The sequence below is a fragment of the Monocercomonoides exilis genome (genome assembly GCF_001643675.1).
Source record: "Monocercomonoides exilis strain PA203 chromosome Unknown scaffold32-1190040, whole genome shotgun sequence".
Taxonomy (NCBI): domain Eukaryota; phylum Preaxostyla; order Oxymonadida; family Polymastigidae; genus Monocercomonoides; species Monocercomonoides exilis.
The window spans coordinates 622677-646543 of record NW_027150577.1 but is presented as its reverse complement, the minus strand read 5'-3'; the positions used below and the strand labels follow the sequence as shown (position 1 = coordinate 646543).

The 23867-nt window shown below is 40.4% G+C and overlaps 7 protein-coding genes across 7 annotated transcripts; 2 read left to right on the top strand and 5 right to left on the bottom strand.

Moving 5' to 3' along the window:
* Positions 1-245: 245 nt before the first annotated feature.
* On the bottom strand, positions 246-2145 carry MONOS_5747 (putative DNA-DIRECTED RNA polymerase I SUBUNIT RPA49; the record flags this gene model as incomplete). The annotated part of the gene is made up of 4 exons (XM_067875923.1): positions 1850-2145; positions 1355-1800; positions 605-1232; positions 246-486 (listed from the first exon to the last, which is right to left on the bottom strand). The coding sequence occupies exons 1-4, from the start codon at positions 2098-2100 to the stop codon at positions 246-248; spliced, it is 1566 nt and encodes a 521-aa protein (XP_067724681.1). The 5' UTR covers positions 2101-2145.
* On the bottom strand, positions 2123-13406 carry MONOS_5748 (uncharacterized protein; the record flags this gene model as incomplete). The annotated part of the gene is made up of 1 exon (XM_067875924.1): positions 2123-13406. One exon carries the CDS (start codon positions 13404-13406, stop codon positions 2583-2585), a length of 10824 nt encoding a protein of 3607 aa, XP_067724680.1. The 3' UTR covers positions 2123-2582.
* An 18-nt stretch (positions 13407-13424) lies between these two features.
* On the bottom strand, positions 13425-15074 carry MONOS_5749 (putative WD domain). Its single transcript, XM_067875925.1, has 5 exons — positions 14833-15074; positions 14672-14785; positions 14546-14621; positions 14343-14468; positions 13425-14239 (listed from the first exon to the last, which is right to left on the bottom strand). Exons 1-5 carry the CDS (start codon positions 15036-15038, stop codon positions 13676-13678), a joined length of 1086 nt encoding a protein of 361 aa, XP_067724679.1. The 5' UTR covers positions 15039-15074; the 3' UTR covers positions 13425-13675.
* A 406-nt stretch (positions 15075-15480) lies between these two features.
* Positions 15481-15837, top strand: MONOS_5750 (uncharacterized protein; the record flags this gene model as incomplete). Its single annotated transcript, XM_067875927.1, has 3 exons — positions 15481-15514; positions 15563-15648; positions 15700-15837. The coding sequence occupies 3 exons, from the start codon at positions 15481-15483 to the stop codon at positions 15835-15837; spliced, it is 258 nt and encodes an 85-aa protein (XP_067724678.1).
* Positions 15838-16447: 610 nt separating this feature from the next.
* Positions 16448-17844, top strand: MONOS_5751 (putative COP9 signalosome subunit 6). Its single transcript, XM_067875928.1, has 3 exons — positions 16448-16867; positions 16932-17157; positions 17224-17844. The coding sequence occupies exons 1-3, from the start codon at positions 16472-16474 to the stop codon at positions 17712-17714; spliced, it is 1113 nt and encodes a 370-aa protein (XP_067724677.1). The 5' UTR covers positions 16448-16471; the 3' UTR covers positions 17715-17844.
* On the bottom strand, positions 17845-21337 carry MONOS_5752 (uncharacterized protein; the record flags this gene model as incomplete). Its single annotated transcript, XM_067875929.1, has 2 exons — positions 17845-18215; positions 18260-21337. The coding sequence occupies one exon, from the start codon at positions 21335-21337 to the stop codon at positions 18575-18577; it is 2763 nt and encodes a 920-aa protein (XP_067724676.1). The 3' UTR covers positions 17845-18215; positions 18260-18574.
* A 1271-nt stretch (positions 21338-22608) lies between these two features.
* MONOS_5753 (nuclear cap-binding protein subunit 2) lies at positions 22609-23435 on the bottom strand (the record flags this gene model as incomplete). Its single annotated transcript, XM_067875930.1, has 2 exons — positions 22609-23138; positions 23194-23435. 2 exons carry the CDS (start codon positions 23433-23435, stop codon positions 22802-22804), a joined length of 579 nt encoding a protein of 192 aa, XP_067724675.1. The 3' UTR covers positions 22609-22801.
* Positions 23436-23867: the final 432 nt, after the last annotated feature.

The following is a 23867-nucleotide window of genomic DNA, read 5'->3' as shown; positions in this document are numbered from 1 at the left end:
AATAACGCTTCTAATTTTTTTTTCCTTTCCAAAGAAACATGATTAAAAATGTTTCTTTTTGTAAAAAAAATCTTCATCTTCGTTTTTAATCAGCAAAAGAATATGTTTCTTAAATAAGAGATTGAAATGTAGATTTGTGTGAAATGGAAGATATATTTTTGGCAACAAAAGCATTATTATTCTGCAACACAAGAGCATTTTGCAATGACCATTCAACAAGTATAAGCAGAATAAATATTTCTGTTTTATTTTCTGCGTTTGCTGGGGAACCGCAACGGAAGGTCCAAAGACATGACAGGAAATCCGTCTTCGTCTCTTCCTCTTGGAGTGGCTCCGATTGTGCGATAAAGCGAGATGACATTGTCCAAAGTCAGATGAAGATCAACAGCAATATCACGAACACATGTGATGAATGAGTCAGCATGCAACGAAAGGCAAACTATCCACAACTGAAGCTTCGTTAAGCAATCGTGTGTGATTTGTTGCCTGAACGAAAATGCAATACATAAGTGGAGGATTGATTTTCAAGTGATTATAAATTGAATTAAAAATAATAATTAAAAATTTTCTTTATAAACAAAAAACCGTATAATATACTACAAACCTGGTGAATCCAATATCAACAATAACATTTTCAGTGAATTTTTCCAAAAAGAAGTTTGTCAGAGCTTCGTCTTTTGTTTTCAGCACACGCATCACATCTTCTTGCTGGCCAATGTTCTTTTTGCCGGCAAGTGACAGTAATCTCCAACCGTAATTCATCATCAACAGAATGCGACACAAGGTTGATGTGTTGTATGGCTTGACCCAAGTCAATTGGCGCAGTGCAGCTGAGCTCAGCGTTGGGCCTTTCTTTTTGTCTTTGCTTTCGTCATCAGAGTCGTCTTCGTCAGAATCTTCATTTGAATCATCTGATTTATCATCCTTTGATGCTTTTTTGGCTTTTGACTCTTTCGATTCTTCGCTATTATCTGTGCTGCTTTCATTGCTTTCGCTATCTCCATCTTCCTCTTCTTCATCTTCGTCTTTTTGCTTTTTCTTCTCTTTTTCGTTTTCGATATGAGATTTGTCACCATTATTTTTGTCTTTATTCACAAGAGTCAATCTATTGAGCAAAAAAGACGAGTAGTCTCCAGAAACACGTCGTTCCTCGATTTCTGCAGGATTGGCATGCTTCGCTAAATTAATGAGATGACGAATTGGCAATGCAGCTGTCAAATATGGCGGTATTACTGTGTGATTATTTCAATCAGAAGAATTATAATTTAAACAATTATTATTTTGAAATATGCAAATGAAAAAAATTTGAAAAGATATATAAGTCGTAAACACATGAAATAAATTAGGCCCATACATTCATCAAGAGGATAAGCTTCCGAAGGAGTTGTTGCTTGCATATTTGCTTTTGGAGCATTTGACGAAATGATTAGTGGACGGCCAAATCTATCAAGAAGCTGCTCTGTTGGAGCTGCAGGTACAACAGACGATATGAGCTCTGTGATTGAAGAAGTTGTGGCTGTTGAATCTTTTGATTTTTGCTGCAAAGAATACGTATCTTGACGATTTCTTCCAGTTTTTCTCTGTTTACTACCAAAAGCTGAAGTAAGTGCTCTATCAATTTGAAAGCGAACTTCAGAAGAAGAAGTATCAGTTATTCGCGTTTCAATAGGTCCTGCCATATCTTCTTTCTTTGTGATTCGTCTGTGCTCAGATACAACAGCATGACTCATTTCATAAATGTGAGGAAGAGGATAATATGTTAACTTTTCTTCCTTCTTATTATATTTTATAACTCCATATCTAGATAGTAGTTTCATAAAATAAAACATAAATGTAAAACAAAGCAAACTTTGCTGGATTTGGATGAAGAGGATCAAGATGAAAGTTGTCTCCGCGCAATCGAATAAATTGAGAGCTTCCTTCTATTTGTCTGCATGTGTTTTTGCCAACAACTTGTTCTTTTGCTTCAAAAACAAAAGGATCGGACACAGTATCTTCGATTCCTTTTGGAAGGCGAACAACGAGCGGAGGGCATGTTTCCGGCTTTGAAGCAAAAGTTACGGGTAAATAATCTGGATCATTATTTGTCTTCGCGCTCATAATTTAATTTAAACAATTATTTGCAAGAGAATTCAACAAATAATATTTGATCATATCCCTTAGACAATTATTCAAAAACTTCGAATATGAAATAAAAAAACTCTCTCGGACTTTCATTAAAGAATGCTACGAAAGTCAAATTGCAAAGGTGTTGCATTTTATTATATATATATAGCTTCAATATCTTCATTCTCGAAAACATGTCAAAAATGAATGTTCATGTTTCTCCATTCTAAAACATTTCAAAAACAGCACAAATATTAAAAAATAAAAATATTGTACATAATACACTTTATTTAAAAACTTTTGCAACTTTCAATAGCACAATATTTTGAAAATAAACCTGCAAAATCATTAGATTATCAATAAATTTGAATGAGACAGAAAATTGACAGATTTAGAAACTAAATGACGTGGTGTTTAAAGAAAAAGAAAAATTAGACGATTTGAATAAAAGACAAGATTTTATGTGACGTGAAACTTCATGAGGCTGCAGCCTCTTCTGTAGACTGCTTTGCTTCTTCTTCCTTTCGCGCCTGAAGAATCTTCTGCCACTGTGCTGTTCTTTCCTTCGCAAACTGTTTAAATGTCGCCTCTCTCAGCGGCCTCATCTGTGCAACTCTTTCCTCTTCCTCTGCGCTGATCCTTTTCATCGTGCGGATGTGCTTTGCCTTCATTCCCTCCAAAACTGATGTTGTCGAAGTCTCGTTCTCTTCTCTGAAAAGAGGTGTCTGCAGCACTGGAAGTAGTGGTCCACTGAACAGCTGTGCTTCTTCTTCTGTGAATGATGGAAGAGGAATTCTTCCTTTGTCTCCCACAAATGCAATAGCTTCGTCAATGCTCTTAAACGCATTCTGTGAGGCTGATTCAGAAGGCGAATCAGCAAGAGACGAAACAGTCCGCTGGGTGCCATTTCCTGCTGAAGAAGAAGAAGAAGAAGAAGAAGAAGACGATTGTGAGGAAGCTTTTCCTTTTGTATTGAGAGGACTTGCGGGAAGTGGAAGAGGAGCTGGTTGCTCTGCTTGTGCGGCTTGGGATTCTTCTGCAAGAACTCTTGCTTTCTGCAGTTTGGATGAAAACTCTTGTTGAAGGTAGTCCATCCCATTTTCAATAACTGTTTCTTCTGTGGATATCTCTTTGCGATATCTCCTGATCACAACAGGAGGTGGAGGAAGAGGAAGCTGAATCAAACTCTTGCGAACCTCTTCGAATGCAACATCTGCATTTTCTGTCGATAAACCGCTTGAATCTGAAGATCCAGCTCCCGATTTGTCTCCTCCTTTTGTGGAAGCACCTGCTGCTTTTCCTGACTTTGCATCGCCTTTCTCTCCCTTCCCTGCATTCTTTCCAGTTGCACCTGTGCTGTTTGCTTGGTCTTTCTGGTCTGCCATTGCTTCGAGCAGAGGCAGCCTCGACAGCAGCTTCTGGTAAGTAGGCTTCATCTCAGCTCCTGTTGACAGCAGGGAAGAAGTGAATTGTGTGTAGTCTTCTTCCACATCGTCCTTTGTGAAGCGTGAATGCATCGATGACAATGATTGCAGGAACATTTCTCTTGCTGCGTGTGCCCTGTTCATTCGAGGCGCTTCGTCTTCTGGCAGAAGAAGTGGACCAAATGCATAGTCTTTAACTTGACTCGTTTCTTCCTTTTCAGCTTGCTCGCTTGCATTTCCTTTGTCCTTTCCGCTCTTTTCTTTCCCAGAAGCTCCAGCTTTTTCAGATGCCTTTCCTCCTTTCGTTTCTTTTTTGCCTGAAGCTTCTGCTGCTGCTGCTTCCTTCTCTTTCTTCTCTCTCTCCGCCTCCGCAGCAATCTGCTCCATCTGCTCGATCTTCCTTTGAAGAAGTGCATTGAGATCGGCGTCTGTCCTTTCGTTCTCGTGGAAGGCAAGAAGCGCGCTCGACCATCCATTAGACGACACTTGTGCCCAGCGGGTCTTCGCCTTCTGCAGTGCATCTGCCCAAATAGATACATCGGCAGCGACAATCGGCTGCGAAGACACAATGTCCATCCTCCACGGCAGCGAAAGAGGAGTCAGAAGAGACGCTGGATTGGCTACACTGCCAATCAAGTTGGATGTGCTGGCTGAGCTGGTTCCTCCTCTCACGCTTGTTCCAGCTGAGCCTGGCTTTGCTTTGTCCTTTGGCGTTTTGGATTTATCCTTTGGTGCTTCTTTCTGTTGTTCTTTTTCTTCTTCTCCACTGTTGGCTTTGCTTTCCAACTCTCTTTCTCTCAGTCTTTCCATTGTTGTTTTCCTGATGCTGAGAATGTGATCAATGTATGGTGCAGGAATTGGCGATAGAATCCTTCCTTCAATCAGATAGATCAGTCTGGAAAGATCATTGACATCTCCACGAAGTTCATTTTCGTTGGCATTTTCGTCGTTTTTATCTGAGCTGTCTTTCTTTGATTGCTCCTTTTGCCCTGCTTTTGATCCTTTTTCCTCCTTTGATGCGCCTTTCTTTGATGTTCCCTTTGAGCCAGTTGTTGCTCCAGTGGCCGTTGAATTCTGCTGCTGTGCACCAGCTTCCTCAGTCAGCTTTCGAGCTGCCTCTTCTTCGCTCTGTTGTGATTGCGGCATTTCGAGCTTGGTGCGGAGGAGCAAGGCAGGAATGCGCACTGACCCGAGATCAATTGAAGAGTAGACAGGAATATAACCTGGAAGCGGCTGTGGCTCGTGGCGCCCAAGCAGCCCAATGCCTCCGCTGACACGTGGGTGGAATGTGTGCAGTGGAATAGTGACAGAACGAGAGGCGCTGTTTGATGTTTGAGAGGAAGAAATTAAAGAGGAGGAAGGACTGGGAGATGGAACAGGAGAAACAAACGCGGGGGATAAGGAAGCGACGTGGGCGGGGTCATCAACAATTGTGATCAAACCTGTAGACTTCATCTGCTTCAGCATGTGTTTGGCTTCCTTTGATTTCATCTGGGGCTCCTTCACATAAATCGTCAGCGCAAGCTCCAGATCTGGGCAGAGTGTTCTTAGCTCCATTGCCATTAATGAAATGTTCTGTGGGAAAGTTGGCGTTGCTGCACTTGATTCATCTGAAGATGATGATGCAGATGAAGCTGGCTGTGTCTGTGCAACACCCTGAATGGCAAAGCGGAACAAGATGTCTGCTCCATCACGAGATACATCAACATCTGACTGTTGAGGTGACACAGATGTTGAAAAAGATCCAGAAGAAGAAGAAGAAGAAGAAGTGGCAGCAGCAGAAGGAGAAGCAGCTGATGCTGATTGAGATGCCATTGGATCGTCTTCGACTGGTTTTCTTTCGAACTCATCAGTCACATTGAATGGAAGTGTACCAGAACGAGAAATAAAGCAGCCAGACTGCGAAAACTGCGGAATCAGCTTGAAACGAGCATTATCTTCGCTCTGCGATTGCTGCTGCTGTTGCTGTTGTTGTGCATCTTTCCCTTTCTCTTCCTTTGCTGCTCCTTTTGTGCCTGTTGCAGCTGGATTCTGCTGAGCAGGTGCAGTTGCCATTTGTATTGGTGTATCAGATATTGTCGCCTGAGGTGTGTAGTCTTCGCAGCAAGGAAGAGACATCACCTCAACCAGACTAGGGATGATATCTGGTGGATACACTTCATTCATCTGTGCCTCAGAAGGATCCTGAAGACCTCCTCTGTAGACAGAGCTTTTGCCTCCTTTCATTCCATAGAGCGAACTCACCATCTTTGTGGCTGACAGTGGTGCAGGTACATTTGCTGCCCCAGCAGCAGGGGCAGCAGTGAGTGCTCCTTCCTTTGGCTTTGCTGCACCTCCAACAATCCCTGCGGGGAATCTGGGTGTTCTTCCAGTGTTTATCGGAGGAAGTGGAGGCGGTGGCGGTGGTGCCTTCACAAACAACCGCATGATGAGGTTTCCTTCTGGAATGACTCCTGCCGCATCGAATGGATGGGCATCCGGGAAGAAGGATGGAATGAGCTGCTGCTGTGATAATTGCTTTCCATAGCCCTGCACGATGTCATACGGATTAGAGAGTGAGCTGATCATTGCCTCACTTTTTGATATTGCAGAGACCAACGGGAAAAGTGCTGTTGGGATGTTGAGAGCAACACTCACAATTGGAAACTCTGATCCTTTCAGCTGAATCAGAGAAGAGCGATTTCCGAGTGTGTTGTTGATAACGCACCAGTCCTTCGACGGGAAAAGCGGGAATGGCAGAGTCGACGTCGGAACAACAGAAGATGGCACAGCAAAGGAAGGCCTCTTCATCTTCAATGAAACAACAGACGCTGACTCGTTACCGAAGAAAGAGCTGCTGTGCCCTTGTTGAGATGTGCGCAGTGATAGATTAGACATTGAGCCAACCATTGCGCCAGCTGAAGTGACTGTTGGGTTGTAGAGAGGAGGAGCTGTATCTGAATTATTAGAGCTTGTTGGTAGCGATGATGCTGAAGAAGAAGCAGAAGAAGCAGATGATGATGATGATGATGATGATGAGGCGGACTGTGCTTGCTGTGCATCGCTAACTCCAACAATCAAATGAGGCATGATCGGGCGGACAGAGGCTAATCCTGGAGTCATAATTGACATGCTCAGCCAGTTGTGGAGAACAGGGATTGAAGGGCACAGCAGATGGAACACGCCCCGCAGAGAACCAGATGGGAGAGAAGAAAGTGGGCAGTTCGCAAAGGTTTTGCCTTTGCTCTGCAGAGCTGTCTGAGAAGCACCATTTGCAGAGGGTGTTGATGCGGACTGGTCAATTGAGCCAAGAGGACACTCATCGGAAGAAGGAAGAGGCGGAGGAGGGAACAAAACCATCGCACGAAGCAGCTGCTTTGATATAACTGGCGGAAGTTGGCCTTTCAAAAGCAGTGAAGATACCAATGGAGAGAGTGCAGCAACAGAAGGAGTGAGTCCATCAGGGCTGTCTGTGATGCCCAAAGCAGCCAGTGACTGTGAAAGAGGGTGCGTGTCTATTTGGGCCTTCATTGCAGCTGCCTCGTCTTCAAGAGAAAGTGCTTTGAATGGAATAATTGCGGAATATGAGTCCACTCCAAATACACGCTCAAACAGAACAGGCGAGGCAGACAGGCAGACCAACGGGTACTTCGACAAGGGAACAGGTGGGGGAGGTGGAGGTAACATCGATTGTAGTGCGCTTTTATTCCGCAGCTGGCCGTGGTATCTTTGAGTGCACGTGGAAGGAGATATGCTGCTTGCTTGTTCAGAAGCAGAAGAGGAAGAGGAAGAAGAATCGTTAAGTGGAATGCTTTCTCTCTCAAACTGAGCAACAAACACTTGTGGCAGTGAGACAGGAGATGAGTTCTGCGACTGTGACTGCTGCTGTTGACTTTGTGAATATGAGCTGTCGCTTCCATCTGCTGTTGATGAAAACTTCGAAAGAGAAGAGCATCTTCGTGAGGCATAGCTTGAGGAAGGCTGTCCGTTTGTCTGCTGTGCAGCTGCCATGTCACTCTGCAGTGGCTGAGGGACGTTTGACAGAGGAGATGGGGCAGTTGAGGCAGAAGGAGATGGAGAATCAAGCAAAGAGGATATTCGGCTGTGCATTGCAGAGTTAGATGCACTTTGTGGGTTGAGGGCGGGGATGAAGTGGGCAGCGGGTGTGAGAGTGACGTTGATGTCAGGTGAACAGCTGACACTGATGCGATAACCACGCGGCGCATCAACATGCAGTTCATACAGATTGAAGATTGGCTTTGCGTTTGGTGGTACAGTTGAAGAAGAAGATGATGAGGAAGAGGAAGAGGAGATTGAAGAAGAAGAAGAAGGAGTTGGTATGTTTAATGGCTGGCAAGCAGAATAAGAAGAAGATGATGGAGATTGTGCTGCAAATCCTGCTGCCTGAGACGGTGACTGCTGAGATCCAGCTGAACCATTGGCAGAAGCTGTGCTGCATGTATTCACAGGCGATGGTGGAATCACCAGCCATGCTGAGTTTATTCTCGTTGTTGACAGACACAGAACAGGCTGATAGGACGATGGCGGGTCTTCCCAGGACGGCACATGAAGCACAGTCAGAGTGGTCTTTTGAGACAGAGAGACAGAAAGTGCTGATGGCAAAGAAAGAGGAGCTGATCCTGCTTCGTCATTCGATCCTGAAGAAGAAGAAGATGATGATGATGATGATGATGATGACGCTGATGCCGATGAGCTTGCTTGTGAAGACGAGGCTGCTGCTTTCTTCCCAGTTGCACCGTCTGTTCTGCTGGGGAGTCTATTCGCATTCTGATTTGTGTTTGCGTTTGCATTTGCATTCGTACTTGCCATTCCTGAAGGCGATCCCAGTGGTGTTGGCCTCACATTGCTTTCATCTGCATTCCCCAACTCTGTCTCATTCTCTTCTAGTCGTGATGGATGCACAGGAAGTGGCGACTGGAACGGCATCGGACCTGCAGCACCGACTGCTTCGAGTGTAATAAGCACATATCGTGTCTTAGCAGACGACGATTGCACTGCAAGTTGGATAGCTTCACAGGGATTTGTGCGAGGCGAAAAAACAGATGAGTCTTGCTGCTGTGCCTGGGCATCTGCTGCTTTGCCCTTCGTATTGGCTTCTGCTGCAGCAGGCTTCGAGTTCTCAGCAGTCATCAGCCCCGTGGCGATGGCAGCGCCTGAGCCAGAACACCAGCCAGGGTTGCTGCCAACAGCAGACGAGGCAAATGCAGACGAGTCAGCAGAGGCAGACACACTTGGTGGAGCAAGAGGAGCCATGGCTGGGTTGAACCACTCGCCATAGGTGAGTATCTGCATGCGGGTGAGCGGGTGGAAGTTGGTGGCGGCAGTGCGGCGCAGATAGCGCACGACTTTGGCCTGCTCGTCGGGCGGGTAGGATTCGATGGCAGCAGGCAGTGGCGAGGGATAAGGGATCTTTTGTGTGGCTTGCTGGGAAGAGGAAAGAAGTCCTAAGGATGTGGATGATGATGAAGAAGACATGTTGGATGGTTCGTTCTGTGTGTTGCCTTTGTCTGCTTGGGACTTTCTTTCGCCTGCTTTTCCCTTTGTGCCTTTGCTTGGCTCCTTTGTTTTCTCTCCTTCTTTCTCCTTCTCCTTCTCTTTCTCTGCGTTCGAACTCTCATATTCGTTCTGAACAGGAGTTGTAGTCTTCACAAACGTGATCACTCTTCCTTGTTCCTGCTGTCCATCTTCTGTTGAAGCAGAACCCGGCAGAAGAGGAGAAGGAGCTGAAGAAATGCTCTTCTTTGCAATGGCTGCTGCGTCTGCAGTCGACGGGATGAATGGAAGCTCAGAGGAGAACAGAGACACGAGAGATGTGGGATGTGTGATGGCTGCCTGCAAAGAAGACTGTGAAGAAGAAGCAGCTGATGTGTCAGAGGAAGATAATGAAGACGAGGAAGAGGAGGAAGATAACGATGATGAGGATGAGGATGATGAAGAAGCACTTAATTGCTTCATGTTTTCAGTCTGCGACGACATTGAAGAGAGCGTCGGCTGAAGATGGAAGAGATCCCACTCTCTGAAAAAGCGTATGAACATCTTCCATGGCATCCAGAAGGTGTGCTTATCGCTGGGGTCTTCAAACACAATGGGATCAAGTGCACATTTGGGGATCACAGGCGGTGGATACTCGTCCTCTTCTTCGCTTTCATTGAATCGCCTGGAACTGTCTGAAGACAGCTCTCCATCGACCTCTTCGTCCATCTCCCGCAGCAGTCTCCGCTCGCTCTCTCTTCCACTCGGCTGCCCTGCTTCTTCCTCAAAGTCCTCATCCAATCGGTCAAACCCTTCCCCGTCTTCATCATCATCGAAGTCGTACTGTGGCATCTTTGAACGTGGCGGTATCACAATCCCTTGCAGTTTTTGGATCAGCTTCTTCACAGTCTGCCGCTGCACCACGTCCAACCGATCAAACACACCTCGGAACTCAAACGAGGAAATGCTCTGCAGTTTTTTCTTCTCTTCGATCTGCTCTTGCGTCTCTTCTTCCTTGGTGCTTTCTGGTTTCTTCTCTTCCTCATTCGAATTCTCTCCTTCCTCCTCCTCTTCTTCTTCCATTTCCTCATCGTATCCATACATCTCTTCCTCCTCTCTCTTCCTCCTCTCTATTTCCTCTGCCTCTTCAATCCTCCTCTGCACCTCTGCCTCTCTCTTCTCTATCTCCTCCCGCAGCGTCCGCTCAACCCTCTCTTCCTCCGCCTCTGCCCCAGCCCCTCCTCTTCTCTTCCCGTCTGCTCCCACACTCCCAAATATCCTCTCCACCTCTTCCTCTATCTGCTCTGGTGTCGGCACAGAAGACGGATACTTCCTCTCAAAGAATACCTCCCCCAGCTGATCTTCCACTTTTGAGCTCCAGTGGCTGCGGTCGTTGAATCCGAATGGGCCGAGCCACTTGGAGAACGGAGAGTACAGCCGCACCAGCTGCTCTCCTTCCACCACCGCTGATCCAGTGATGGCGTGCAGGTGGGTGGGGGACAGGCCAAACATAACTGCCTCCCGCTGGAGGTTGAGATCGCTGCCGATGCGAGCGAAAAGGAGAGGTGGCGCAGAATGGCTATATTCGGGTGAAAGAGATGTGGTGAGTGTCTTTGCCGTCAGAAGATTGGCAGCTGAAAAGGGAGCGTTTTTGGGAAGTGCTGACGAAGAGGAGGAGGAAGCGATGGAACCGAATGGCGTTGGACTCGTAGAGGAGCCTGGTTGAGACGACTGAGCTGATGAAAGAGATTGAGAAGAGGAAGAGGAAGAGGATGAGGATGAGGATGAAGCAGAAGCAGATGAAAGAGAAGCATCGCGAGGTGAGCTTGAAGCTGAGTTCGACGCAGAAGAGATGCCATTTCCAGTCGAAGAAGCTGAAGCCGAAGTCGAAGCACTTGCGCTGGATGGATCTGCATCCTTGTTGCTGTTCTGAGTGATAGAGTCGGGCAGACGGAGAGATGTGACTGGCTCAAATGCTTCCTCTCTCCACACTCCGTACTCCTGCTGATACCCTGGCTCATTCACATCCACTGCTGGCTTGCGCCTCTTCACAAAGACAACAGTGTTCAGTGGCTTCTGCTGCCCCATCGACAGCAGCGCTGAAGGAGTGGAGACTGAGGCTGTGCGGGGAAGGTCTGTAGAATGGGCAGGTGTGGCGAACTCATTGGCAAATGGGGTTGAGATTGTTGTCTGGATTGGCTTCATCGGGGTCGCAAAGTGCTGCGGAATCGGTGTGGATGAGCAGGACGGTGCGACCGATGTGTTTGCAACTGAAGATGTTGGCTGAGGCGAAGGAGAGCTGCAGGAGCTGACCATCTGGCGTGTGATGTGAGCTGCCTGTTTTGGAGAGTTGTGGAGATACGAGTTGAACAGAATGGGTGCAGACGACAGAGAATCTCCTGCCGACGCCTTCACACCAAACAATGGCAGCGCCGGGTCTTCGCCCAGCAAGAGCGACGAGAGAAACTGCCACCATTCGCTTTCGGTCTGTTCGGGCGTTTTGCTCAGTTCAGACAGAAGACGCTGCTTTGCTTTGTCGCAGGGAGAAAGAGCTGTTGAAGATTGTGAGGAATTTGCATCATCAGAACTTGACGAAGACGAAGGAAAAGAAGAAGTGCAAGCAGTTGTGGAAGATGAGCCCAGACTGTTATTTCCCTGTTGTTGTGAAGGAGAAGGCGGAAGAGACATTGCACCATTCAGCGCAACAGATGGATCGAAAGAAATTGGAGCAGGTATTTTCGTCTGCATTGGAACGACTGTGTGTGGAATGACACCGCAAAGCCACGAGACGACCGATGAATCACCGCCCATCACGAGAGACTCTTCAGACCCACTGGCCAGTTTGCACAGCGCTTTGATGAGCAGCGCCGGCCACAGCTCGACACGGTTGGACTGTTTGTTCAGGCAGACTGGAAGCAGAAGAGTGACTGCTTTGTCTCCGGTGGATGGAGAAGAAGGCGCCTCAGATGGCTGGCGCGGTGTGCTGCTGCCGAATTGTGCTTGGAGATTCCCTTTACCAGACGAAAGGGCAGACTTCGGCTTCTTCTCAGCAGAATCACCTGCCTGTGCCGAGGTCAGGCGATCATCACCGCCAAATGCAGAGGGCAAAGCAGATGGATCAGAACTGCTGATTTGATTCTTTGCATCAGCGTTTTGTCCTGCTTCGTCTGTCTTCAGCGGCCTCGCTACAACTGGAAGCCGGTCATCCACAATCACACAGCGCCATTCACCGCCAATAAAGAGCTTCACAGCGTATTTCCCTGAAGCAGTCGTCTGCGGCTCTCCGTCTTCGTTCTGTGGGTAAATGGAAGACCACAAATAGTCTGGCACTTTCTCCTTCTCGCGAATGCTGCGGATCCCAAGCTTCTCCTTCGCTGGCTGCTCTGTCGACTGCTGCTGAGCTGCTTGCGCTGCTGCGTTGCCCGCTTTGCCTTTCGCTTTTTCTTCGCTTTTGCCTCCTGCAACTTGCACTGAAGGTTTCGAAGAGGGTGAAGTCTCACTTTCGCTCTGAACTGATTTTTTCTTCATGATTTCCTCGAGTGAAAATTGCATCGACTCCGATCGCTGAGAAATTGTTGCCATCAAAGTCAAAACATTCTTCCAAGGCTCGAGAACACAACCTTCTTGAGTGGCTTGCTGGGATGAAGTGAAGTGAATGGTGACGGGAGATGGCTGGTCTGAGGAAGATTGGCTAAAAGGAGCTAAATTCAAGAGGCCTGATAACGTTGTTTGTGATTGCTGCGCTTGTTGCGCTTGCTGAGAAGTTGCTGCTTTACCCTTAACAGCTGTAGTTGATGGAGTGGTTGGAATCTGAGATAATTGTGATTGCTGTTGATTTTGAAGTGTTGATGGAAGAATAGACACAGCAACCACATCTTCAATATTAAACTTTCTTCTTCTTTCAAATCCATCGATTTGCGTTTCCCCTGATCCCAGTTGCCAATCTTTAATTGTGAACGATTTTGTTTGAGAAGGAGCTTCAGAAGCATGTTTCGCTGATGAATCTTTTTTATCCTTTGAAGAGCTTGAAGCGTGAGATGATTGCGATGATTGTGCTGCGTATTGTTCTTGCTTTGAAGAGTCTTCAACTATTTGTGTATGAAACATAAATAGTTCTGATGGACGGAGCCATTCCACTTTTAAGCTGTTTGATATTGATGGAGGAAGTTGTGGAATTCCCGATGGATCTTCAAAAAGTCCTTGAGGAGCGTTTCCTTCCCACTTTTCTTGAAAAATTGATTCAAAATTCCAAATTGGAGGAAACATTTGAGGGCATTGCTCTGGAGCAACTGAAAGTTTTAATTTGCTTCCCTCACCATTTTTTTGAGAATTTTGTTGTTGATTTTGCTGTAAACCTTTTTTACCTCCTTGAGTATTCGATTTTCCAATTGCTTTTGATGACATTTCTCTTAGAAAAAGAAATAATCTATAAAAAACATTGTATGAAATTAATAAATAATAAATTATTTGCAAGGATAAACGTACATAGCAAGTGAAGTGCTGCAAAACCAAGAAATTTAACAGACAGTTTATGAATAACCATAAACCCAATATTAAGATCAAAAATTTTTAACAAAAATTTCATTCAATGTTGTTTTTATAAAATAAAATCTATAAATAAATCCAATTATTTCTCTTGAAGATGTGGGCAACTTCCTTTTTGAATATAATTTTCATCTTCCAAAATCCATGACAACTGGCTCCTGATCATCTCCAGCAACACACAACACTGATTTATCATCAGTCGTTTTTAAACATCTAACTCCACCTCTGCAAGCTCCTGTTGCATACAAAGCATTTGTTTCTCCGTCTGCAGAGCCCGCGTCGTGAACGACAACCCATCCATTTGCTCCTCCACTGCAGATAAGTTCAGTAGAATGATGCAACGAAGGAATGACTACAGGGCATAAGCATTGAACAGGTGCTGCATGTCCTGTTAATTCTGCTCTCCTCTTCCAGCCCATTTTGGAATCGAGAATTAACACTTTTTTATCAGATCCTGCACTAACCAAGTAAGAAGATGTTCTATTTTCAATTGCAGTCAATGCTGCTGCAACGCTGTGTGGATGAAGGATGCCAGACATAATCGGACGACGGAAATCTCTCAAGTCATATATCATTACAGTTCCGTCTTGTGTACCAATTGCCACACATCCTAAATCATCATCAAAAAGATGCATTGCAGACATATGAGATGTATGCCGCACTGTCACAGCTCGGTCTCCAGTATTAACATCCTATATTGCAACAAAATAAACCGATAAATTTAATTGAAGTTAATTAATTAAAAATGAAAGAAAAAATGAAAAAGATACATCAAAAAAATATATAGCAAAATACCCATGCAATAAGAAGACCATCACGTCCAGTGCTTAAGCATAAAGATCTTCTCCATATAACATCATTAACTGGGCCAGTGTGACCAGTTAATGTTCTTATACATGAACAAGTATTTAAATCCCAAATCTTGATGAAATCACCAAAAATATAATTGTAGATTGTTTTTGAAAAAAAAAATGAAAGGAATTGAATCTGAAACAAACCTTAAGTGTCTTATCATATGATGCAGATATAGCTCCAGGAGAGCTTTTATCTGTTGCAATTGCAGAAATAGATGCTCTATATTAATTCTTTGAAGTAAAATAAAGAAAAGAAATATTTATTCATACTCGTGTTCAGTCAAATAAGCGCATCTAGGAGATGACTTGTCCCAAACGCAAATTACTGAATCCATTCCACCTGAAACAACTCTCCCGTCGCAAGAATATGAACAACAAGAAACCCTGAATATCTCAAAAAGTTAATGACAAAAATTTTTCAAAATATTAACCATTCATGATGCCCATATTGCTTTGTGTATAATCTCCTTTTTAGACGTTGAGCTTTGATATCATAAAGGTGAAGTGCATGATCACAACTTCCAGTTACAAGCTCATTTCCGTTAACGTCCAAACATAATATTTCCCTATCATGTTTTTCTAAAGGAGTTGGCTTTACGTCATCTCCTGTCATCCATCTTTCGGTCAATGAAGCCATGTGAATTGAAAGATTCAAAATAAAAATGAACTGATTATTCCCATATCAAATTATTTGAATTATGTCACGTTTGCTCCGGCCACAACGACTGATTGTATTTCTTTTATTACAATTTTATAAGGAAGGCACTTTCAGAATATATTGATTTATAAAATAAATTTAGTTAATAGGATCTCCAGGTTGTGGAAAAAAGCTGCTTGCACAAGCACTTATTCAGCAATTTCCTGAGCATTACTCAATTGTGTTTGGATGATTATTTTGCATTTATTCGATAATCTTTTATTTGTTTTTTAATTTATTATAATTTTGAAGTCTATCATCGGAAACATTAGCAAAATCACTTGTAATTGATTGTGATTTTATCATTTTCTTTCTTGATGTAACAAATAAAAGAAGTTACGAAATGTTAATTGAATCTCTCGAACATTTGCCTTCTTTGCATATGACTTTGAGATATTGCTTGATTCTTGCTCATTGTATGCATCAAAGCATAATTTTAGTCATTAAATTTTTGTTTTGATAAGTTGGAGATAAATCAAAATATGCATTCAGCGAAAGTGCCATCGACGAAATATCAAGAGCATTTCCAGATTTAACGGTTTTCACTGCGGTATGCACTTTTTCTGGGAATTTAAAATTCAAATTAATTATTTTCAACCAGGGAAATGATACTTCCGAACTTGTTTTTCCTGTTTCTGCATTGATCCGTTCTTCATGTTATTCATCGTCTTGTTTTAATCGGACACTTGACGTTGAAGGTGATCAATTTTGGTTTTGTTCAGCAAGTTACGATTGTTGAATAAAGAAAAATTAAAATAACATTTCATATCCACCATTTCAATACTGTTTTTATATCTAGTAAGTTTGGATTTTAAATGATTCCAATTCTTGCTCTTTCATTTTTGAAAAATTTCATTTATTTATGTTTGTTGTTATCAAAATAATTTACGTAATTCAATTGTGTTTATTTTTTTTTTTCAATTTGCAATGCTTCAAGCATTTTAATTGTCAAGAAAAATAAAAAAATTTTTCAATATTTTCTTAAAAAAAAAAAATTCAATCTGAAACAACAATTTCTTCATGGTCTATTTGTTGATTTTTTTATTCCTGTAAAAGAGGAGAAAAAAATTGACATTGTTCAATTTTTCAAAGGTTGTCAATCAAATTGTCTTATTCAAAAAAATATAGAAACAAGATCAATTTCTTCATATTTGATTAATTTTTTTAAATTTTTTTTTTCACCACAAGTTTCAATTCACTTTTTTCTTTTCACAAAGCCAAGAATCTGAATATAAAAACAATAGAAGTTGACATAAACGTGATGTGAAAATAACTTTGCTTATATCCAACAAAATTAATCAACAAAGAATAAATATTAGAAAAAACAACTCTCTAAACTCTTTGAACCCATTATATCTTTGTTTAAATCGAAGATGGACGTTGTGATTCATCCGCTTGTTTTTTTGAATGTTTCTGATCATTTTACAAGAGTAAATCTTAACCAGAAAGATCCTTCAAGCCAGATCATTGCTGGTTGTTTGTTGGGAACACAAATTGGACAACGCGTTGAAATTTTTACAAGTTTTGAAGCAGTTGTAGAAAAGAATGAAGTAAATTCACAATTCCTTCATGACAGAGCAGAGCAAATACAAACATGCTATCCAACGTATGCTCTTCTTGGATGGTATCTTATCGGAGGTACTCCATCAAAGCCCATGATTGATCTTCAACACAAGTTTGTTGCAGTGACCGAATGTCAATTGCTTTGCCTAACATTTGATCCTCAGCAAGTTGAAGAAGAAAAGCAATTTTCATTGTACGAGTTTACGGTTTGCAAAGATTCTTGGAATAATAAAAAAATTCATTTTATTTTTGAAATTATTTTTTGCGTAGGATGATAATTTTCATAGAATTACTTATAAATCAGAAGCGCTCGAGCCAGAACGTGTTGCTGTTGATACTATGGATAAAATTCTCCCAGGATCTGATCAAAGCGCAGAATCATTATTTACTCATCATTTATCATCTCTTCAAAATGTTTTATCTCTCCTTAGAGAAAGAGTTGTAGCAATAAAACAATTTCTTTTGGGGGCATCAAAAAATTCTCACAAAAAAATAGGTTTGGTTGAAATTTTTTGTTACATGGAAAACAATAAAATATTTTTTGAATTACTCTTATCTTTAGCAAGTTCTTCAACAAAGCCTTCAATCGAGACGCAGCAATGCACATATCAAATCCTTCGACAAATAGATGCAGTTGTTTCATCCACTCCACATGCCTTGAATCTTCCAGTACCTGCTATGGCAAAGCAATCGTCGTCATCCTCTTCATCATCTGTTGCGGATGAATCGTCAACATTAGCTCAAGCTGCTTCCTCAACGTTTTCAAATGCCTTTTTGAAAGAATTTACTGAGGCTGCGACAATTATATCGCTCACACGACTTCTGCCGCTTCTTGAAGAGTTTGAAGGCAAGATGAACCGCTTTGATCTGTTCGAAAAGGAAAGGAAAGAGGTAAGGGGCTCAATTGACTTAGAAACGATGGAGAGAATGGGGCTGAAGGGCCGCCACCGCCAAGCTCGCATGGCAGGCTTTGGCAGCAGTATGAATGACGATGACGACTTTTGCAACGAAGATGATCTTTCTGACTTGGACGAGAAGCATTATATGAATTAGTTGAAGTTCTTCAACCTTCTTTTTTTTTTTTTTCCTTTTAATAATTTTTTGGAGTAAAGTTCTCTTTTCTTCCATTTGTTGATGGTTTTTATCCTACAAGTTGATAAATACTGTTAATTCCTATGTTGAAGCAGCTTTTTCAATTTCTATTTATTGGTTCAAAAAAAAATGGAGAAAAGATAAAAAATAAAATAATTATTTTTAACAAAAATACTACGATGTTATTTGCAGGCGCTCAAGAAGCGTCAATTAACATTATTGCACATAAAGAGGCCCACTCTGTTAAATGAAAGAAATAACGCTCAAAGACAAAACTAATTTCAAAATTAAAACTATTTCTCACTATTTTAAATATGAAATCAGCACTTTATTTTACCAAAAAAATTTTAGCTTGAACAAAGTTGTCTTTATAAAGCAGACATATTTAACCTTCACGCGCAAATTGAAGAAATATCGCATACAATTACATCTCTATTGAAAGAAAATATTCGATTGGAAACTCTTCATCTGCTACAAAATAATTAATTAATAATTAATACGCAAACTATTATAGCGAAGAAGAATAAATTACACCACGTTCAGGTTGCAATGTCTTTTTTATATTTTGAAGTCAGATGTCTTAGCAATTCAAAGAAACAGAAATTGCATTTCTATTTCTTTTACTAGAATGCGTCTGCCGATAATTCACTGTAGTAAATGATTTTCCGTGAAAATAGCAGTATGAATGCATTTATTATCATTTTGAAACTTCTTTGAATTCGGATACAAATACATTTTCTGTAGAATTCAATTCCTGAACATAATTTCCGAAAGCCACCAGTCTTTAACTTTTTTCACACGCTTACCGTCTAATTAAAAGATCATCGAAAAGTCGAGTTAGAAGAGTAGGAAGTTTTCATTATCCTTCGGAGATGAGGCTGAGATGGCGAGAAAGATGAAATTGGATCCACAGGAAGAGGAGGAGGCGCAGAGGCGCGAAAGCTGGAAGAACGCGGAACAAGAGACGGAGACAGTTGAGTAGACGATGTTGCTGTAAGTGGTCCAGCAGCTGTTGATAAAGATATGGCAGAAGCAAATACTGTTGATCTGGTTGAGGATGCTGTTGGAGTAAGGTAATGCGGAGCAGGGGCATTTGAAGCTTGCCTGCGAGGTGATCGCAAAGGAGTTCGGGAAACTGTGTTAACTTGCGATTTGGTAAGTGTTAAATGTGGATTTGTTGAATGTGACGGAGGAGAATGCAGACGAAGACTCGGTTGTGGGTTTTTCAGCTGCTCCGAAGGAAGAGAAGACTCCAACTTTTGAATCAAAACAGGCGATGAAATGACACTTTCTAAGAGCTTCGGATTCTTCGAGTTGAGAAGCGCTCTCACAGAAAAAACAGGAAGGGCGCTGGTTTGAGTTGACTGCAATCCCAAACTGGACTCATCTTTAGCTGATGTTAACTTGTCTGGTGATGATTTCAATGTAATATGCTGAGATGGCTTGTGACTTATAAACTCAGAAGAATCAGCAATTGGATAATCTTGAATAGGCTCAGATGGCTTTTCATCCAACAAAAGGCAACTTTCTTTCTTGTGATCAGAGGAATCTTGCACAGTCTTTGCACTTTCAGAATGATCAATGCAAGTCTTTGCTGGAGCTTCCTTACTTGATAATAATTTATTAGGTTTTAATTGTTTTGTTGAAGATGTTGATGAAAGTTCTGCTTTTTGCTTAACCGAAGAAATCTTCTTCTCAAAAGCTTTTTTCTCTGTTGATGTTGTTTTATTAAATTCATTTTTAACGTTGGAAATTGTTCCTTTTTTGGATGTTTCGTTCAAAGAAGAAGTCGAAGAAGAAGTTTTAGAAGAAGAAGAAGTTGTTGTTGCTGCTGCTGCTGCTGTTGTTGTTGTTGAAGAAGAAGCAGAAGCAGCAGCAGAAGAAGATGATGATGATGTTGATGACGATGGATGCTTTAAACTTTTGGACAAGTCAAGAGTTTTCCCGTTTTTTTGACTTTGAATAGTGGATTTACTAAACTTTTCATTCGATTTCACCATAATTCTTCTGGTAGAAAGAGGTCTTGAGTTGGTTTTTTGTAAATTTTCTTTTTGCTTCTTTGAATTTCTCTTCTGGCTCTTTTCAAGAGGTTGTAATGTTTCTTCAACAGATTCGACAGACTTATCGGAAGAAGAAGGTTGAATTGGCTCATCTTTAGATGAAAGTGAAAAGGAAGGAGAAGAAGAATCTTGTATCTCATTGGATGAATGCTCCAGTGTTATTTGCTGTATTTCCTTCATATCAAATAGCTTAGTGGGAGAAGGAGAGCGGATGTTATAACTGTTAAAAGCAGATTCATTTCTCAGATGCTCCTCTTCCAGAAATGTTTTAAAAAGCAGCTTTCGCAACTTTTCGTCAAACGTTTCTTGGCTGTCAATCATCTTGTTTGAGACGCTTGTTGGTTGCTGGACAAAATTGGTATTTGCAACATTTTTATCTGCTTTGCTCACATTTCTTGGAGAATCTTTTTCGTATTTTTCTGCTTCTTGATCATCTTCTATTTTATTTGGAATTTCTATTTCCAACTTTATTTCTGTTCTTTTTGCAGAGAATGCACTTGCTTTTATTGGAGAGTCACCTTTCGTCTCTCTTTTATCACATGCATTTTTCTCTGTTTTCCTTATTTCATGGCTCAAATCTAATCCGATATCATCTCCAGAGCCAGAACTCGATGAGCAATCTGAAGTTTCAGAACCTTTTATTGTTGTATCTGTCTTCTTTGGTGATGTGCGAATGTGAATCAGCTGCTTCCACATTTGGCTGAATGCATCACCAGAACTCGACTGGGCATTGCTTTCAATGTCTGCTTCTAAGTTCTTGTTCGGTTTATTCTGTTTAAAAAGAATGGAATTTTTTGGATTTTCGCTTCGGCATTTGCCTTTTCCGTTTGGTGAACTAACTGTATGTGCTTTTTCTGAACTATCATCATCGTTATAAACAGAATCTTTTCTTTCTTCTGTTCTTTTAATCACTTCGTTTTGAATGATAGCATTTTCAATTTTTCCACTTTGCGTTTCAGACTGGACGCCATCTGAATTGCTTGCAGTTTGATTGATTAACAAGCTCTCTTCCTTTTCCTGAGTTGTCGAAGACACTTCGATTTGCTTCTCATTGACACATTCTGTCTGTGCCTGCATTTTTTCATTCTGAGCAGAACATTCTTCTGATTGTCCAACGGACAACGCAACAAATTTTTCTCCTTTTTCTTTTTCTTTTGAAACATCTTCTTCACTATTCTCAACGCTCAACTTTGTCTCTTCATCATCCTTTTTGTTGTTGTCACCAACAATTTCTTTATTTCTAACTTCAATCAAATTGTCTTCAACAGATCGTTCATCAATTATCTTCTCATCGCTTTCTCTATTTTCTTCTTTTCTTTTTGACTCTTGTCTGTCAATCACATCTTCTCTTGCAGCCTCTTCTTCCGTTCTATTTCTCACATCTTCTTCTCTTCTTTTATTTAATTCTAATTTTGTGTCTCTTTCTTTTTCTTCTTCAAAAATCCGCAATTCTTTCATCTGTTTAATATCCGTCTCAGCACCTTTCCTTTCTGCATCTGCTGTTTTCTCTTTCAAAACAGCCATTTCGCTTTTCACAGTTACAATCTCTTTTTCCTGATAAAAAATGTGAAAAAAAAAATGTGAAATCAAAAAGATTGTGTTAGGAAAAAATCATGTATAATAAGAATTTAATATTTTTACTCTCACGAACATTCCAAAATTAGAATGATTATTTTAGTAATTAATTCCAGCTTCTCATATAAATCACGCAACGCAATTGATTCATTGGAGAAAGAATTCACACCTTTTGTTCGACAATCGCGTTCAATCGTTGAATAATGTTTTTTTGTTGAACTAATTCCAACAATAAACGATTACGTTCTTCTGTTGCTTCCTTCAACAACCCTTTTTCATCTTTTTGATTTTCTTTTGAATTTAATATAGGAGACTTAACTTCTGATTTGCATCCAATTGTATCATAACTTTCTGATTGACTTAAATAAAGTTCTTGAAATTTGTCATCTCTTCCATTTTCGTCATCTGAAAGAAATGAAGCTTTTCTGTCTCGAAAATCATTGAAAAAAGGATCAAGTTGTTCTTCAATTTCAGAATGTTCAGATTCTCTCTTTCTTTCTTTAGATAGCTCAGACGTTTGAATGTTTCTCTGTTGGTTTGTATGATCTTCAAAATTATTCTCTTTCGAAAGTGGGAAAAGTGGTTGAATGAACTTATCACAGTTTTTGGATAATAACTGAGAATTCTGATCGCATGGTAAAGAAATTTCATCAATTGCATTTGTTTCCTCTTGTTTAGAAGATTTAGAAACAACTAACGGAAGAGCTGGAGGGTGCTCTGTTGAAGAAATTAAAAAATCAATTTCATTTTGAGCGTTTGTCGCATCTTGAGTGATATTAGTCTTTTGGCATTGCGTAAATGAAGAATTTGAAATTGGAATTTTAACATTTTTTGAATGATCTTCATTATCTTCGCTTTCAACAAAAGGAAATTCACTATTTGTTTCATTTTCTGAAAACAAATTGCTTCTGTAAAAGAAATTTTCAAATCAACTAATCATTAAAAACTTATTTATACTGCTTATTTTTATCCATCCTTTTCCTTTATTTTCTACGTTGAAAAAGAAAACAAAATAATTATGCCATTATAAAATATTTGAGTTTTGAATAATCAATTAATCTCTCAAATGACCACTTTTTTAAAGTTTCAAATTTCATGTGTTTTTTCATAAATGACAAAATTATATGTTATATATTTTTTTTTCAAAATTGAACTGGAATTATTAATGAATTAACATTTTGAAACATTCGATGTTCTTTTAAAAAATAATATACATGCAATTTTATTTAAAAAATGATTCTTTTTCTATGTTTAATCGACGGAAAAAATTGAAAATTACTTTTAAACTTAAAATACGATAATTTCTTTTCTTTCTTTAAAAAGAATAAATAATTTTAAAAATATTTTCCATCGATATGTAATTTTAACAATATTCAATGGAATTTAAAATAACAACAAGATATTAACATTCTATCACCTGTCAGAATCTTCTCTATAATGTCTATTATATCTTCCTCTGGAATTTGATCCATCATAGTCATTATATCTTCTTTTTCTATCATTCCAAGAATGTCGAGGATATTGTGAAGAGGAGGATCTATAATTCATAGCCATGGATCTTCCTTCGCCTCCTCTTTCTGGATCAAAATCATTTCTTTGATCGTCTCGAACCTGTCTTCCACTTTTACCTCTTCCATATTGCCTGTCTTTTGTAAAACCAACATCCAAATCCACACGAATAGGTCGTTTATCTAAACATGTCCCTGATATGTATCGAACAGCATTAATTGCTGACTGACGCTCGTAATATCTTTAACAAAAGAAATTTTTCATAATTTCAAAAAAGGTGAAATATACAATCATACTCAACAAAACAAAATCCACAAGGAGTTTTTTTAATACTGTCCAACCCCATAATTATGCGCTTAACTTCGCCTGCTTTTGAGAAAAGTTCCATGATTTGAGCTTCAGATGTGTAAAATGAAAGATTTCCAACGTACACAGTTGAACTTTTTTCAAGCAAAGCTTTTTGCTCTTCAAAAGTGTATTTGCTTTTTCGATCATAGTATTCTGTGTTAATTGAAGTGTCAGTAAATAAAAATGCCATGATTAATGATTTTCAAAAATAAATGAAGGTACGTGATCTAATGAAATTTAAAAATTATAATTCATAATTGAATCAATTAAAAAATGAATACAAATGTTGGCGTTTGTGGCATAATAGTACAATATAGTATTTTGCAAATTTCACTAATAACACTATATTCTGATTATATATGTTGTTTCAAGCATGTGCTGCATGTTAAAAGTTTGCGGAAATGTGTATTTGACAAAAAATAAAAAATTAATCATTTCTATTTTTTCATAATTCGAATTTCAACTAAAGAATGCATTCCGAAGCTATTTTCACCATCTACATCTCCTTAATAAACATCTCAATCATTAAAAAAATTTTTTTCATTTTTTGCACAACCGGATCTCGGTTTTATGTATTTTTCACCAACAATTATTATTTGATCATATCCCATTAATAATTTGA

Excerpts from the sequence above, each read along its gene's own strand:
- MONOS_5749 (XM_067875925.1), bottom strand. The coding sequence starts at position 15,038 with ATGGCTTCATTGACCGAAAGATGGATGACAGGAGATGACGTAAAGCCA. Across the intron at positions 14,622-14,671 it reads GCTTATTTGACTGAACACGA|AGCATCTATTTCTGCAATTG; the intron begins GTATGAATAAAT and ends GAATTAATATAG. Across the intron at positions 14,469-14,545 it reads CATATGATAAGACACTTAAG|ATTTGGGATTTAAATACTTG; the intron begins GTTTGTTTCAGA and ends GATTTCATCAAG.
- MONOS_5751 (XM_067875928.1), top strand. The coding sequence starts at position 16,472 with ATGGACGTTGTGATTCATCCGCTTGTTTTTTTGAATGTTTCTGATCAT. Across the intron at positions 16,868-16,931 it reads TTTCATTGTACGAGTTTACG|GATGATAATTTTCATAGAAT; the intron begins GTTTGCAAAGAT and ends TTTTTTGCGTAG. Across the intron at positions 17,158-17,223 it reads AAATTCTCACAAAAAAATAG|CAAGTTCTTCAACAAAGCCT; the intron begins GTTTGGTTGAAA and ends TCTTATCTTTAG.